This window comes from Nesoenas mayeri (assembly GCF_963082525.1).
Source record: "Nesoenas mayeri genome assembly, chromosome: 11".
In the NCBI taxonomy this organism is placed as follows: Eukaryota; Metazoa; Chordata; class Aves; order Columbiformes; family Columbidae; genus Nesoenas; species Nesoenas mayeri.
This window is the reverse complement of record NC_137563.1, coordinates 16,023,146-16,037,053: the sequence shown is the minus strand read 5'-3', so window position 1 is coordinate 16,037,053 and position 13,908 is coordinate 16,023,146. Positions and strand designations below refer to the sequence as shown.

At 37.7% G+C, this 13,908-nt stretch overlaps 1 protein-coding gene across 1 annotated transcript in view; it reads left to right on the top strand.

The window, feature by feature from the left end:
• Positions 1-5,611: 5,611 nt before the first annotated feature.
• OTUD7A (OTU deubiquitinase 7A) overlaps positions 5,612-13,908 on the top strand; it is a gene marked incomplete at its 3' end in the record, with an annotated part of 48,709 nt that continues 40,412 nt past the window's right edge. Inside the window, exons 1-2 of the mRNA XM_080351403.1 lie at positions 5,612-5,668; positions 6,696-6,850. Coding sequence (XP_080207529.1) covers positions 6,700-6,850 — 151 coding nt within the window. The 5' untranslated portion in view covers positions 5,612-5,668; positions 6,696-6,699. The remainder of the gene's footprint in view (positions 5,669-6,695; positions 6,851-13,908) is intronic.

The window sequence follows — 13,908 nt, the reverse complement described above, 5'->3', positions numbered from 1 at the left end:
GGTGTAAAGCAGAGGTTGAGCAGCTGCCTGACCACTCTGTGCCCATGTGTCCTACCTGTGTGCTCTGCTCTTCTCCCCACATCCCCCGGTAAAGCTTGACTGCGAGACAAGGCAAATCAAAAGCTGTAGGGTTATGCATGAATAACACAATGGGAAAGATTGTCTGTGTTGTAAATGAAGCCTTAACTCCTGTTGCTATGACAATTTTAGAATTTGCAATGTAGAAATAGGAGGCTAAGTAACTCAAAATGTAAGGAACAGCAAGCGGTTAAGCTGGTCTTCAGTGTGTTGTTGTTGAGCAGTGTGCATTTCATGGTGTCTGTAGGCTCAAGTGTTTCATATTTAATGTAAGGCAAACTTGAAAATACTAAAGTCCACATTATATATCCAATAATGGTTATTCAGTCATCTTGCTTTTTACATGCTGATGTAAGTTTTATGCATGCAGAGTATGATATGTGTTTTTATGAGAGAAAACTATGTTAAGATTAGAGTTACGGCCAGCATACCTTCTTTATTTGAAAGAAGGATGACATTTGGAGGAATATGTTCAATTTTTGCAAATAATATCTTATTGCAGTGTCAGGAAAAAAAACTAAATGGGGAAATTGAGGGGAAAAATTCTGAATGAGGAAATAATCTAGCTTGTTCATATTGCTTCTGTAGAGATACATTTTAGTGGAAGAGATGCACGTTACTTAATGAAAATCTGTGTTTAATAAAAGACCTCATATTAACATTTGAAACCGTATTTCTTCTATTTCCAGTATAGTATAATCCTACCTACTTCTTTATTACTCTTCCAGATAAAGAACAATTGATGCTTGAATTTGATTTAAAATGAAGGTCTTTGTTTTCGTGAAATTCCAGTTTTATTAGGGACATTACATTTATCTCTTGCACTGCTGCTTTCTGCCAGAACACAGTGAACACACTGTGAGGGCCCTTGTAGATAAAATAAGAGAAACACAGTAACTGATTTACCTGCATTCTCTTACCTGTCATCTTGTATGAAAGCAAAAACATTATAGCAATGGTGATATTTTATCCTGAAAAAATACTGGTGAAGATATGTAGAGGATCCTTACCTGGAAAGGCTCTGTCTTCTGCTTGTCAGTTTATTTTACGTCTGGACACCTATTCCTGTGGACTTCTTATTTATCTAGAATGGTTTTTTCCTATGAGAACATAATGGTTCTTGAGTAAGAACAATGGTGTTACGAAAACTCTCTGAAGCTCTGTGAAAACACTGTTGTGAAAATGTTCCAGTAGAACATCTGAGCAGATGAATGAATCCTTTTGCCTGTGCACCTGACGTGGGGCTGGTGCTGTGCGTTCTGCCAGGCTGTGGTCAGTGCTGGAGGGCAGGTGAAGGACCTCAGTTGTTACCAGTGTCATCAGTGACTGTAGGTGTTTCTGAACATTATATGGGGCCTCAGGTATTTTAAGGTTACTCTACCTTCCCATAATGTTTCTTCACTGGAAGTATGCCATAGCTTTTAAACTCAGCATGATTTATTCAATTGTTCTTTTCTACTCTTTTCCAATAATAGCTTATAACCTCTAATTCTCAAACAAATCACCTCAAAAGATGATTTAGTGGTGTCCTCTATCAATAGCTCTAGCTTCAAATAATTCAAATAAATAAGCAAATAGTAGAGGTTTTAAATAGCATTTCTGAAAACTCAAATGTAGCTGCATTTTTAAAATACTTCCCGTTAGGTCTCTGTACTTTGGTGGTATCTGCCTAGAACTGAACTTGAAATAGTTGAACAAATCTCTTCTCTTTGATAACAGTTCTTCTTCGACCGTTCCCACGGGGATTTAGTGTGTTCACTGTGGGTTCTTCAGCACAGCTTCTCTCGTTCTCTATTTTTTTACTTCTCCATCTAATGTATCTGTTCAGGGCTTGTCTACACAAGATGCTGAGGAAAATTAATGCAAGTCAAGTAAATGTAGGAATTTAAAGAGGGCAGCTTAAATCCCACCAAGTCTCTGTGCACTCTCCCATTCATAATTAAAGTGGCCTCCAGTGAATTTAGTTTAATTCACTTCGAAGGCAAGATGAGCCAAACCAAATTAAGGCCACATTTTATTCCCAGATGAAAGTGTTTGCAAAGGAATTTAATGGACATGGACAAATTCAGTTAATTTGAGTTAATTTTCTCAAGTTCCATTATGTAGACAAAACCTTAGTAAAAATGTCTGATTGCAGCTTTTATTTTTCTTCTTTTTTGTTCTTCACCTTTTGTTCCTATAACTCTGATATTTTATACTTGAGAGGGTAGATGACCCAGAATTGTACTAGACACTAAATGTTGCCTCATTGTCTTACATGTTTTGAGAGTCCACCTTTTATAATTAACACATAAGTACCCCACTTCGCCACCAAGCCTAGTGCATGTTACCTTCTGTTAGGCTGTTATCATCATTTTTACTGCTTCAGCTAAGGCCTTTTAATTCCCCAGCAACTGTTTAAAGCATTTTTTACAGTTTTTGCAGAACCGGGTGATTATTATTGCAAATAAGTTGTGACCACATGTCCCTTCTATAATGTAATTATGCTGTGCCTCTTAATGGAGTGATTTGCTGGTAAGACTCAGTCAAGTGCAGCTAATTTGAATGGAGTCAGATTAAAGGTGCTTGTATGACTTAGGAGCTGCTCTTCCTAGCTCAGTACAGAGGCTTTAAGGAACATTTTGCTGAAGTGTACAATAGCTTAAATGGTACACTTCGTGCAGATATGTTTCCTGAGGCAATCAGTTTCTATTCTTTAAATATTTTAAAATGCTTTTTCTTACATTATACAACAAATTATCCCCTTTCACTGCCTCCTGTATTTGCATTGTATAAATAAGAAATTATTTAGGGAAGAAAATTGTCTAGAAAGTGAGTGAAAACCAAAGTCTTCATTGTGTTTTGAGGGTCAAGACATTGCCATTTACATTTAGTTCGGAGTGCTGCTTGTGTATCATGTGGCACATTTGAGAGGAAAACTGCAAGTACATGCATGTGTCTATACTATTAACCACGAGAGGAGTGATGTTTATTGACAGGTGGGTACAATATGGATCATTGTGTTAGATCTTCTCCAAGTGTGTCTTTTTACAGTGTAAATTGTGCTAACGCTTTGAGGAGCCACCCAGAGCAAAGGTAACGGAAGTGGTTTTGTGGGTGAGGCGAGACTGTTCATCTGGTGAGATGCTCCCTTCTAAATTCTAGAGAGCTGAGAAAATAACTCCCTCTGGGGAAAAAAAATAGTGCTGGTTCACATGTGTACAGAGAGGATCCTACCAAGTCTGCTCCTTGCTTTCAGAGTGCAGAGCATGCAGACTTCAGGCTTTTCGTAACGGTTTTTCTTCATGGTGAGGTAGTACAAGTAACAGCCAGACTGTCTGCCACCTCTGATAGTTAGAACTAGAAAATGGGGTAGAGGGGTGATGCATGAAAAAGGCAAAAATAATACATGGTTAGTAGTTAGTACTAACAACTGGCAAAATACTGCTGCAGTAGGAAACCTAGTATCTGACATTTGAAGTGGGTTTGCGTGGAAACTGCAGGAGTCCAACTGCAGTCAGGACAGTCCTGTAGACCATATTTAATTTTTAAGTAATCCAACACAGTGCACTCCAGGTAATCAGTGCTGGGTTTGTTCTGTTTTCTTTCATTTTTAACATTCGTTGACCTCTTTCATCATTGATTCTTCTATCTTTTCAGACAGATCTGTCTCTGTAAACACTATTATCTGTGCTGTTAATTTAGGTCTGATGAGTAACAGGAAGGATTAAATAGTATGGATATTTTTATGCAGGTGTTTCAAGCATAGCTACAGGACCCAGAGTCCACAGAATTATAGAGCATAATGCAGGTATAGAGGGGGCATTTGGCTAGAAAACATTTACTCACACTCTCATGGTTTTGGAAGGTGTGCATTGGGTGTGCTGTCTTGGCACCCACACAAGGCAGGTGTTTTCTACGTGTATAGCTATTCATCATTACATAATGGAACCTGGATAATATTTCATTTTAAATTATTGTTTTTCAGTAAAACAACTGTTAGCCTTATCTCTGGCTCTGTTGCATGTGAGCTGTGTTTTCATCAGCTGTCAATGCACAGATATTACCTGCTTTCTATATATAGACAGAGAACTTTCTGCATTGTGAGAAAGAACCACTTCTGTAGGAAAGATCTTCATAGGCAGCTTACACAACCTTTGCTGGGATGAGTTAAGAACAAAATGTGTATGTTCATGTAATCGAGAGACAATTCTGAGGTGATGTGTGATGTCATAAATGCAGAAAAAGACTGGTCTTTTGCTGTGAAAAGGGTATCTTTTCAATACTACTCTTGAAAATACTGAACTAATGCTGATACTGAGAAAATTAATGAATTGACTTCTTCAGACTTACATGCACTTCAGTTTTCCAAATTTATGAGTAGTCTAGCCCCGACATATAGTGACTGTACTTGAGTGCCCAGCTGGTGCTGAGGCACTTTTGATTGTTACCTGCAATTTGCTAATGCTTTATATCATTCACCTGTGGCAAGTTCTTTCAGCTTGGTCCAAATGTTTCTGTCCTGCTGGTTAGATTTATTTCATTCTTTCTCCTAATCACTAAATAAAATAGTTGTATTCAGTTTATTGTGATCTTTTTGTATGGATGTTAGTGCTGTTTAGTACAGTTGACCTATGGATGAGTATTTATTTTTTAAAAGTAGCATTTTTATCCTGCATTTGCAGTGAAACCGATTCAGTTGTGACAAAGCTAGGATGCCAAATTTGCCCATAATCCACTAAGGTAGTTCTTGTCCTAAAGTGTCTGCAGTCCTTTTTAATTAGCCTCCTCAGTAGTTCCAGCTTTCCTTCTGTTACTACATCTTCATTATGTTACATTTTAGAAGTGTTTCCCTTGTCCAGTGGTGAGCAAGATGTGCAGTTTGCTGCCCTTCACTGGGCTTGTTCCAGTATGTCCATGTCTTTCTTGTACTGGGGAGCCAGAAATGGACATAACACTCCAGATGAGTCTCACCAGGGCTGAATAAAGGGGAAAGGATCACCTCCTCTGCTGTCCTAAAGCAGCCCCAACATAATACAGTTGTATAAATAGTATAAAAGCATAAATGTAAAAGTGTGGTATAAAATGTCACAGCATAGGGGCCAGAAGACTGTGAGGTGGGTAGGATTAGCAACACCATAGTCTGCTTTGATACTGAAGAACATGTAAATGTATAACCACATCCTACACACTTTCAATTTGTTGGGGTAAGTTGGGTTTTGCAGGCAGTCCCCATGGATGAGGCTGAGCAGGACCCCACTCTCCTGGGACAGAGCGCAAATGGTGTCTGTATTCTACCTGGGATATGGACTTGCAGAATGAGGCAATTTTTAAAAAAGCAAAGGCATTCAGTTTTACAGTTAAATATAACCAGGTGATTGCACAGGGACTAAGAAAGGACTGTGTTTCATTTGGGGAACAGGGAAATCAACTGGTTTCCAATTTCTTTCACAGTTTATTTCTTTGTAGCTGTGGTACAAGCAAGAGCCAACCAATATCATCTGCTACCAGTAGGAAATACCCATGCTATTCCTTACCCTTGGCACGAGGTGAAGTTGCAGCTGAGCCTGTGAGGAGGATTTAACAAGAAAAATCTAATTCATGATCAAAGGTAAACTTTGAGCAATAACAAGTGTGAAAGTAAGACATACACTTTTGCTTATCACAGTATCACAGTATGTTTGGGATTGGAAGGGACCTCAAAAGATCATCTAGTCCAGTCCCCCTGCTGGAGCAGGAGCGCCTAAGTGAGGTCACACAGGAACATGTCCAGGTGAGTTTTGAATGTCTCCAGAAAAGAAGACTCCACAATCCCCCTGGGCAGCCTGGGCCAGTGTTCTGTAACCCTCACTGAGAAGTTTTTTCTCTAATTTAAGTGGAACCTCTTGTGTTCCAGCTTGATCCCATTACCCCTTGTCCTGCATTTGCGTTGAAACAGATTCAGTTGTGACAAAGCTAGGATGCCAAATTTGCCCATAATCCACTAAGGTAGTTCTTGTCCTAAAGTGTCTGCAGTCCTTTTTAATTAGCCTCCTCAGTAGTTCTGTCCTGTTATGTTGTGTATCATTGAACTTCATGTTGTTTTCTTTGCTTTGCATTATTTCTGCAACTGCCACAGTTCTAGAAAATGAATGAAGAAAAATAACTCCATCCCAGTCAGACTCAGTGCAGTGGAGAAACTATAAATTACAGAAGTAGTATTGACAAGGCAAATAAAAGAACAAATATTAAGCTCTGTTGTGTGTATGTTAGTAAGTCAGGCACAAGTGTTCTAGGCTAACCAAACCTTAACCACTTGCTAAACTTCGGTGTATGAGCAGTGACAATGATATGATGATTGTGCTTTGAACGAACAGTGCCTGTGTTTAGCTAGATTGGAGTCTTCAGGCTGCAGATTTACAAGCTGCACATAAGAAAAATCAGTAAAAATAGGAAACATTAAGAAAGAGAAAAAAACCTTCTGTTGTGAGCAATCACCAGCTTCCAGATGAAGGCAGAAATGCATGGCAAATGCTGTTTAATGTGCTGTAACTTTAATGTTTTAGCATTCTTAACAACCTTGTTTGGGGAAGAGAATAATGTGGTTTATGTCACTTAGGAGTGTATCCTAAAGTCATGTTTCTTTTTCTCCTGGGCAGATGGATGCCTTCTAGCCAACCAGCGAGTCCTGCTACTGCTGCATGTGTGGCAGCATCTCTGAATGATCACATGACTCTTGATATGGATGCAGTCCTGTCAGACTTTGTTCGGTCCACAGGGGCAGAACCGGGTCTGGCAAGAGACTTACTGGAAGGTAAGGTTTTAGCACACAACTATTTCCTGTGTTCACTGCTTACTTAAAGCAAGAATCTGTCATAAAAAGAGAGAGTTGGTCTACAGAAACAGTCATTTCTTAGTATTTTCACTACTAAGTCAAGTCTTGTAATAAGCTGACCGTAGATTATACTAAGCTAGGTGTTTTAAGCAAAAGCCTTAAAAAGTTCTTAGTGGTAGATTGCCATATTTTTAGGTTATTAACAGTCATGCCTTAAAAGTGTATGTGCTGGGGTAGAGGGGAGGGAGCTTTAGCTGAATTTTGTCATTTTCAGCTGACTAGAAAGTAGTTGTAAATGTTTAGGCTCACTGCAAAGCAGCTGAGTTTTGTCTGAAATGGGCTTACTGTAAAGTGATAGAGAAACCAGAGATTTCTGGGGGGCCCAGTGATTAGTATGCATTGCATATCAGAACTTCATGGTGCAGGAATCAAATGGCTGGGTTGCAAAACATGTAACAGGCCATATCAGGAAGCTATCTGGTGTTTTGTATGTATTTTATTGTAGCTGGTTTAAGTTTATAAGCTTAAAAGTGGAAAGACACCTTGATATCTGAAGTAATTTTGTAATAGTTGTTTTTGTTCATTTCTTCTGAGGGAGGCTGACAACAAGTGTGAACATAGGAAGTTAGAAATGAGTAGGTGATGTATACGTGAATTTCAAGGTGGTTCTGTGGCTTGATACATGCACACTGGACTTTTGATCAGAAAGTTTTTTTAATCCTAATATGCTTTAAGAAATTGTGTTTTAAATCGAAGTAACTACTGAACAGCTACAACAGACTTAAATGTATGCGTCAGGGCATATACCTCCTTTTTGCAGGAGTAATTTCACTTTATTGTATGTATGCTGAAAGTTTTAAATTTTGCTCTAAGTTCTTTTTTTACTCTGGGTTTTCAGTAAAAAAGAAATATTATTAACACAGAGGTGCACACAATTTTGCAGCATTTCCCAAGTAATCTGTGTTACATGAAATAAAACCTTAGAATACCTATGAGTATCATCATTGGTTCACTATGTTTGGTTCACTTCTGTTTTGTCTGACTGATTTAATTGGCCTGTTGCCCTGGCCTAGAGTCTGTCTTGGGCTGTTGGTCTTTTTGAAAAAGAATATGAGAAGGTTTTTCTCAGCAATATCAGGACAGATAGTCAGTTATTGTGCTGACAAAGCGTTGCCCAAACTTGAGGAAGTGTTCCTACATATCAGAAGTAGTTCAGAAGAGTTGCATATATTTTCTTTTTATTGCTATGCTTCTAAAGAAACATAGGGTAGTATTTTTCTGTGTTGTACTTCTAATTTCTGTAAATGAATAAATTCATACCAGGGATACTGACAAAGAAATAACCAATAAGCAATGTAATTATTCTGAACAGACTAATAGACACATGCATCTAGCCCAAATTATTTCCTCCTACACAGGAATTTATTGAAGTAAAAGGGATTGTTGCTAGTTCTGGACAAGATGTGCTCACAGGAACATTTCAGCACATGTAGTTGTGGCTGCATTTGGTGTAACAGCTTCTAACACTGGCAATATCTTGTGCTGGGGGACAGTAATTGATCCAGTGGTTTCTCATTTGTCTAGAAAAGACACAGAAGGGGCTACCACCCCTACACCATGATGCCTGTCTTTCATACTTGTCACAGTGTGTAGATGCTCTGGGCTCTGAGAGTGGCACTTGAAACCCATGGAGTAACTTCTTAAAGAGAAGCTACATTCAGAAGAGCAACTCCCCATATAACGCTGCACAAGGCTATAGCAAATGTTTTGCACCTGGTCTTGGAATGATGATGTCTGCATAATATTTTCAATTCAAAATTTGAAAACAGGCTTAGACAAATACTTTTGAGAAATTTCAGTATTTGATTGTCGTTTGTAGCCCCAAAATGGCTGTCATAAAGGACTGTAGGCCAAAAATCCTTGCTTGTATAGAACCTTTTTTCCATGTAATCACAAGTTTTGGTCAGTTCTTCCAGGATCCAGTAGCTCTTCTCTCTTTCTGATCTGCTCACAGATTCTGTTTTTATAAATTGCTGAGACTGAATGTTCAGATTGTGCTTCTATAAAGTATACACATCTTTTTTTTAGAGCCATTTCTAATACTGTTTCCTTTGTTCATCTTTTGGGGGAAATTCCTTGAATTTCACTATCCTGTAAACAATGAAGGAAAGCTCTTTGCTTCCTTATCCAGTTATTTTAATATATTAATTGTTTTGCTTTGATTGTCCTGTGGATGTATCAGGACAGCATTGTGCACAATATCTGGTATTCTCCTTGGTAACAAATGGGGGAGTTAAATATATACTGACTGTTGAACAAATAGCTAAAAAAATCTATACATTGCATATAGATTTTTCTAAGTTGCCAGAAGCTGTCCTAAATATTGGCTCTGCTGATGTTTTTATACTCTGGCTGTCCTGCTGGTACAATCCCTGCATTTTTTTTTCTGTTGGACTTTGTATTGAGCACAGCTACTTGTCTCACTAAAATATTCTGCTTATTATGCTTGACACATATCTTCCAGAAAGTGTCCATTCTTGATTTTAAATGAAGATTTAAAGAGATTAAAAACCCAATATATATATCTACATGCATTTGTGTTTGGCTCTTTTTGACAGCTATTAGTATCCTAACATAAATAAGACTATAAACCAATTGCTTCTTTATGTAATTTTGATAAGCTAAACATGTTGAGCTCCAAGTCTTACTTTCTGCTTCTGTATTTTCTCTGTCATTCAAAAGAGTGATTACAGAAATGTTTTGGCTATTTTGGTAGCTATCTTTTTAGTGCAAAGATTGCCTTTTTGCAATTATATTGCATATGCTGGTGTTTGTATCTTTGGCTAAGTTTGATTTAGTATTGCACAGGGAGCTTGTGGTCAAGTCTATTCTCAGTTTGATGCTTTGGAGCTACCAATTCTAGAATTCTGTGCAATTGCTTAAGTGTTAAGGAGGTCAGATTTCATGGACTTGAAATCTTAAAGACATTATTTTAGTGGTATGAGAACTTTGTCATGCACATCTGCAAATGGATGTGAATGCAGACTTTTAAAGCTGCACCAAAATTAAAAATGAGGTTTTCTTAGTTCTGCCTAAGAAATTAATTTTGGTTTTATGACATTGCTTTGTCTACATTTATGAAAGCCTTATATCTGTCTAATCAGCCATTCATTGGTGGATAAAATTGCATTAGAAATTAGTTAGTTTGTGTTTGTCCAATACAGAATTTGTTTCATTCCTACTTTTCAAATACTACTTGGAGAGTCTGAAAGTCCAGCTGTAGGTTACTTGCTATTTATGTGGTACAGCTATGGGAACTTAGACATGCAGACGTGGAGAAAGTATGAGGAAAGGTATGTGGAGGCAGGAAGAGCTTAGCACTTAACAGCACTAGATCTACACTTTAGTAAGTTATCTGCCTCACTGAGTTTTCTGTAGGTTTTATTGAGTTTTCTTGAGTATTGTAAAGAACCTTCCTTCCATTGCAGTTTACTCTGATAACTTGATAAATTTGTAAACAGTCCATTTTTGCTGTTGAAGAAAACTTTTGAAACTTTAGATTACGAGCTGATACGTCATAGACCTATGGCTTATGATTGAATCAGTGTGTTGGGTTTTTTTTTTCATTAAACTGTGTATAAATATTTCAAAACTAAGACCTTTTCCGAACTGTTCATTGTAACAGTTGCGATATTTATGACTGGGTGTATTTTGTAAATGTACACCATTTTTGTTAAATAATAATTAAACACAGCAAAGAATGTTAGATTTATAGTCATGTGGAACTATATAACTGGGCTATTGTAAAGTATAGATTATCCATCGTGTTCAAGCAGAGGTTTCTGATAGCATGAAATCATTTACCTTATTACTCATGTGCTTCTATTAAAGATCTACAATCATACAAGTAATCAAATTTGATTCCACTCTCTGATGTGCTATGGATGCTTAATAACTCAGTTTAATGAGAGCTTAGAATGACTTTGTAGCTTTAAAGTGAGAATACCCTTCTCTTCCCTTCCTGTCCCCAGCTTGTCTTTTTTCTTGCTTTTGAACACCCCTATAACTGCATGCCCACTTCCAGGATGAGAACCCAATGTAGCTGAGATCATGAGAGGAATTCTGTCATGGGGATTATGTGCAGCTAAGCCAAATAGCATCTTATCTCTCGCAGTTCTGCAATCTCTCATCTACCCTTCTCTGTACTAGTACAATTTTTTTTTGTGCCTGCAGTGTGCCTGCATGCCTGAGCAATAGCTGAGTGAGCTATTTCTGGGCTGAATTCTCCAGATGATCTGCCTCCACATCAGAATCTGTCCACCATCAGAAGCTGCAGTACACTTTGTCCGCTCTGTTAGTTGCTGGCAGTGTCTTTCACATAGAACACTTCATGCTTAGTTTTGGTTGCTTGTTCTTATTGGTACCTTTCTGTACTTTTTATACTGAAGGGCTTTTTCTTCCTCTAGTCAGCACTCCTTGCTTTCTTTGTCCTAGACCACTCAGACTACTTCCATCATTCTTTTGAGTTGAAAGAACAGCTTTCTACCAGCACTGCCAAAATTCTTAGCTGCTATTACAGCTGAATTATTAAAAAGGGAAGCACAGTTCTTTCAGCTTGGTTATGATTACAAGACTTTGTGGTGTTCATCATTGTTGTTTAGTACTCCTGGGAGGACACTTGCTTGATAGCTGTTCACACCTTCATCTCTAGTCTTGCAGAGACTTTAATGTAAACACCCAGCAGGAATTACCTTTTGAGAACCTGCACATCTACAGATAAGTATCCTCAAATTTGTGGCATCTCCAAGACATCATAAATCCTGATATTTTTATGTTAATAATTACGAGTCAACAAAAGAATTATGAGTATGTCCAATGCAAATAGAAGGACACCTAAAGCTGTTTGCTGATTGTACCAGATAATAAATAAAATTGTAGGTTGGGGAGAATATATGAGCACCACATAAGCAGCAAATTATAGAGTAGAGAGAGTGACTGTGACAGTTGCTTGGCTCTCTGAGTATCATTTGACTCAGGGGACATGGAAACTGGATCTGTCATTACACAGTGTGATGGATCAGGAATCAGATACACAGCATGGGAATAATTTGTGGTACAATTTAATGTGGATGTATGAATGGATTAAAAAAAAAAAAAAAGAGATTAAAAAGTGTGTGAAGAATTTTATAATACTTTCAATTTTCCCCCTTGTTTGCCCTTGATTCCAGGGGAAAACAATAGAAATCAGTGATCTGAAATCTTTTTACTTCCAATAAAGTCCAAGACCATGCTCTTACCTTGTGCTGTTACATTTCTGAAAACAAAATCAACTTAAAACATTTTCCTGGCTATCTGATATAAAACTCTAATACTGGACTTCTACATTTACTAAGATGCTTACAACTATTTTAAATTAATTTTAACAAATTTCAACAATGTATTGCTAGCTCTACCAGCCATAGCTTAGTGGATTATACGTTTGCTAAAACATTTGTTTCTTAGAAGCATTATTTTCCAGCTTCACTTTCATTTTTGAATGATCACTTCCTGAGTCTTTCATCTAGTTCATTTCATATCTCTCTGAGATATTGTTCACCACTTTCTGAGGTTTGTACCTTGTTTGTGGGCTCCCGAGAACTGAAAGCATAATTCTGAATGTGAGACTGTGTAGAGTAGGCGTTATGTTTTGTGAAGCTTTACTGTATCTCTATTTTAAGATTATTTTTGTTCTGCATGACTGCTAAACAACTTTTCAGATTCTCTGCTGACCTTTTTCCCGTTCACTAATACATGTTCTTTCAAGTTTACTTATTTTTCCTAAGCTGATGATGGATCAAGGTACTATTTCAAATATATTTGTTTAAACTGTTCCTTTACTGAACAAGTTGGCATTCCATATCTCTCAACCTTTGCTGGTCTTTACTACTGTTGTGCTTTAAATGAGATCAGTTCCAATTTCGTTGAACTGGTGTATTATAAATTATCAAACGAAGCTCAAAAAAACAGTAGTTTTTCATTCCACAAATGAATTGAATCCGCATAGTCAAGTGTAAGGGAGGTAGGTACCTATTGTTTTGGCTCTGATTGCCAGTTATTGAGAAATCAGTGGCTGGGACAATTGTTCTTCAGTCTCCTTATGGAAATAAAGACAGCATGAACCTCTGCAATTCTGCGGGAGGACCTGAAACTGTTACTTCATTTACTCATTGTGACCTGACTTCTTGAGTGCCGTATATGCCACTTATATGGTATTTTAAAGTACGGTTTTATGCCAGGCATTTGGTAAATGCTTCTGCTGAGATCAGGCCTGATTGTTCTAGGAAGCATTTGTCATTATTCTCTTGTTTGCTGATGTCAGTGCTCAGTTTTCAAGAAGGTGAACAGATCATAAATTTTGCAATTTAAAGCATTGAAAGGGAGTCTAAAATGAGCCCATTTCCAAACTTTTAAAGGTAATTTAATTTTTCACTTTAAGAAGAGTAATGTGAGTATTATCATCATTAATGATATACCAAACCCCAAACCTCTTTTCCCCCAGATGTAATGGGAAAGCTGGAGAGGTTTCAGACATGAGAGCTAGGCAAACACAGCAAAAGGTGGGGAGAGCTGAATGGAAGGTTTAGTATTGCCTTTAGCTTCCTTTTAGTTTGGTGGAATGAAAATGTGCTAGGTTAGGGTCATCTAGTTGCTACAAGATTTCCATTCATTGCCCAGAGATTTGGATTTCAGACCTCAGTTTTGAAGATAATGGGGAGGGGGGAAGCAAGCACACAAAAAAATCCTAATTTTACTTTAAAACCAGCCTAAAATAAAAGCCCACGCTCAAGCAGTTAATATTGACAGAGCGATTTGACAATAAATGTGACCCAAATGACAGAAACAACATTCTCAGCAAAACAGTTTGAAAAGCAGCCCATGGTGGTAGGCGTGTGTATCGCTGCTTTGTGCAGAATTAAATTAGGTTACATATTAGATTAGTGTCACAGGAAAACATGACATCAGCTGCAAGACTCTCTGAGTGTCCTCTCAGTTATGCT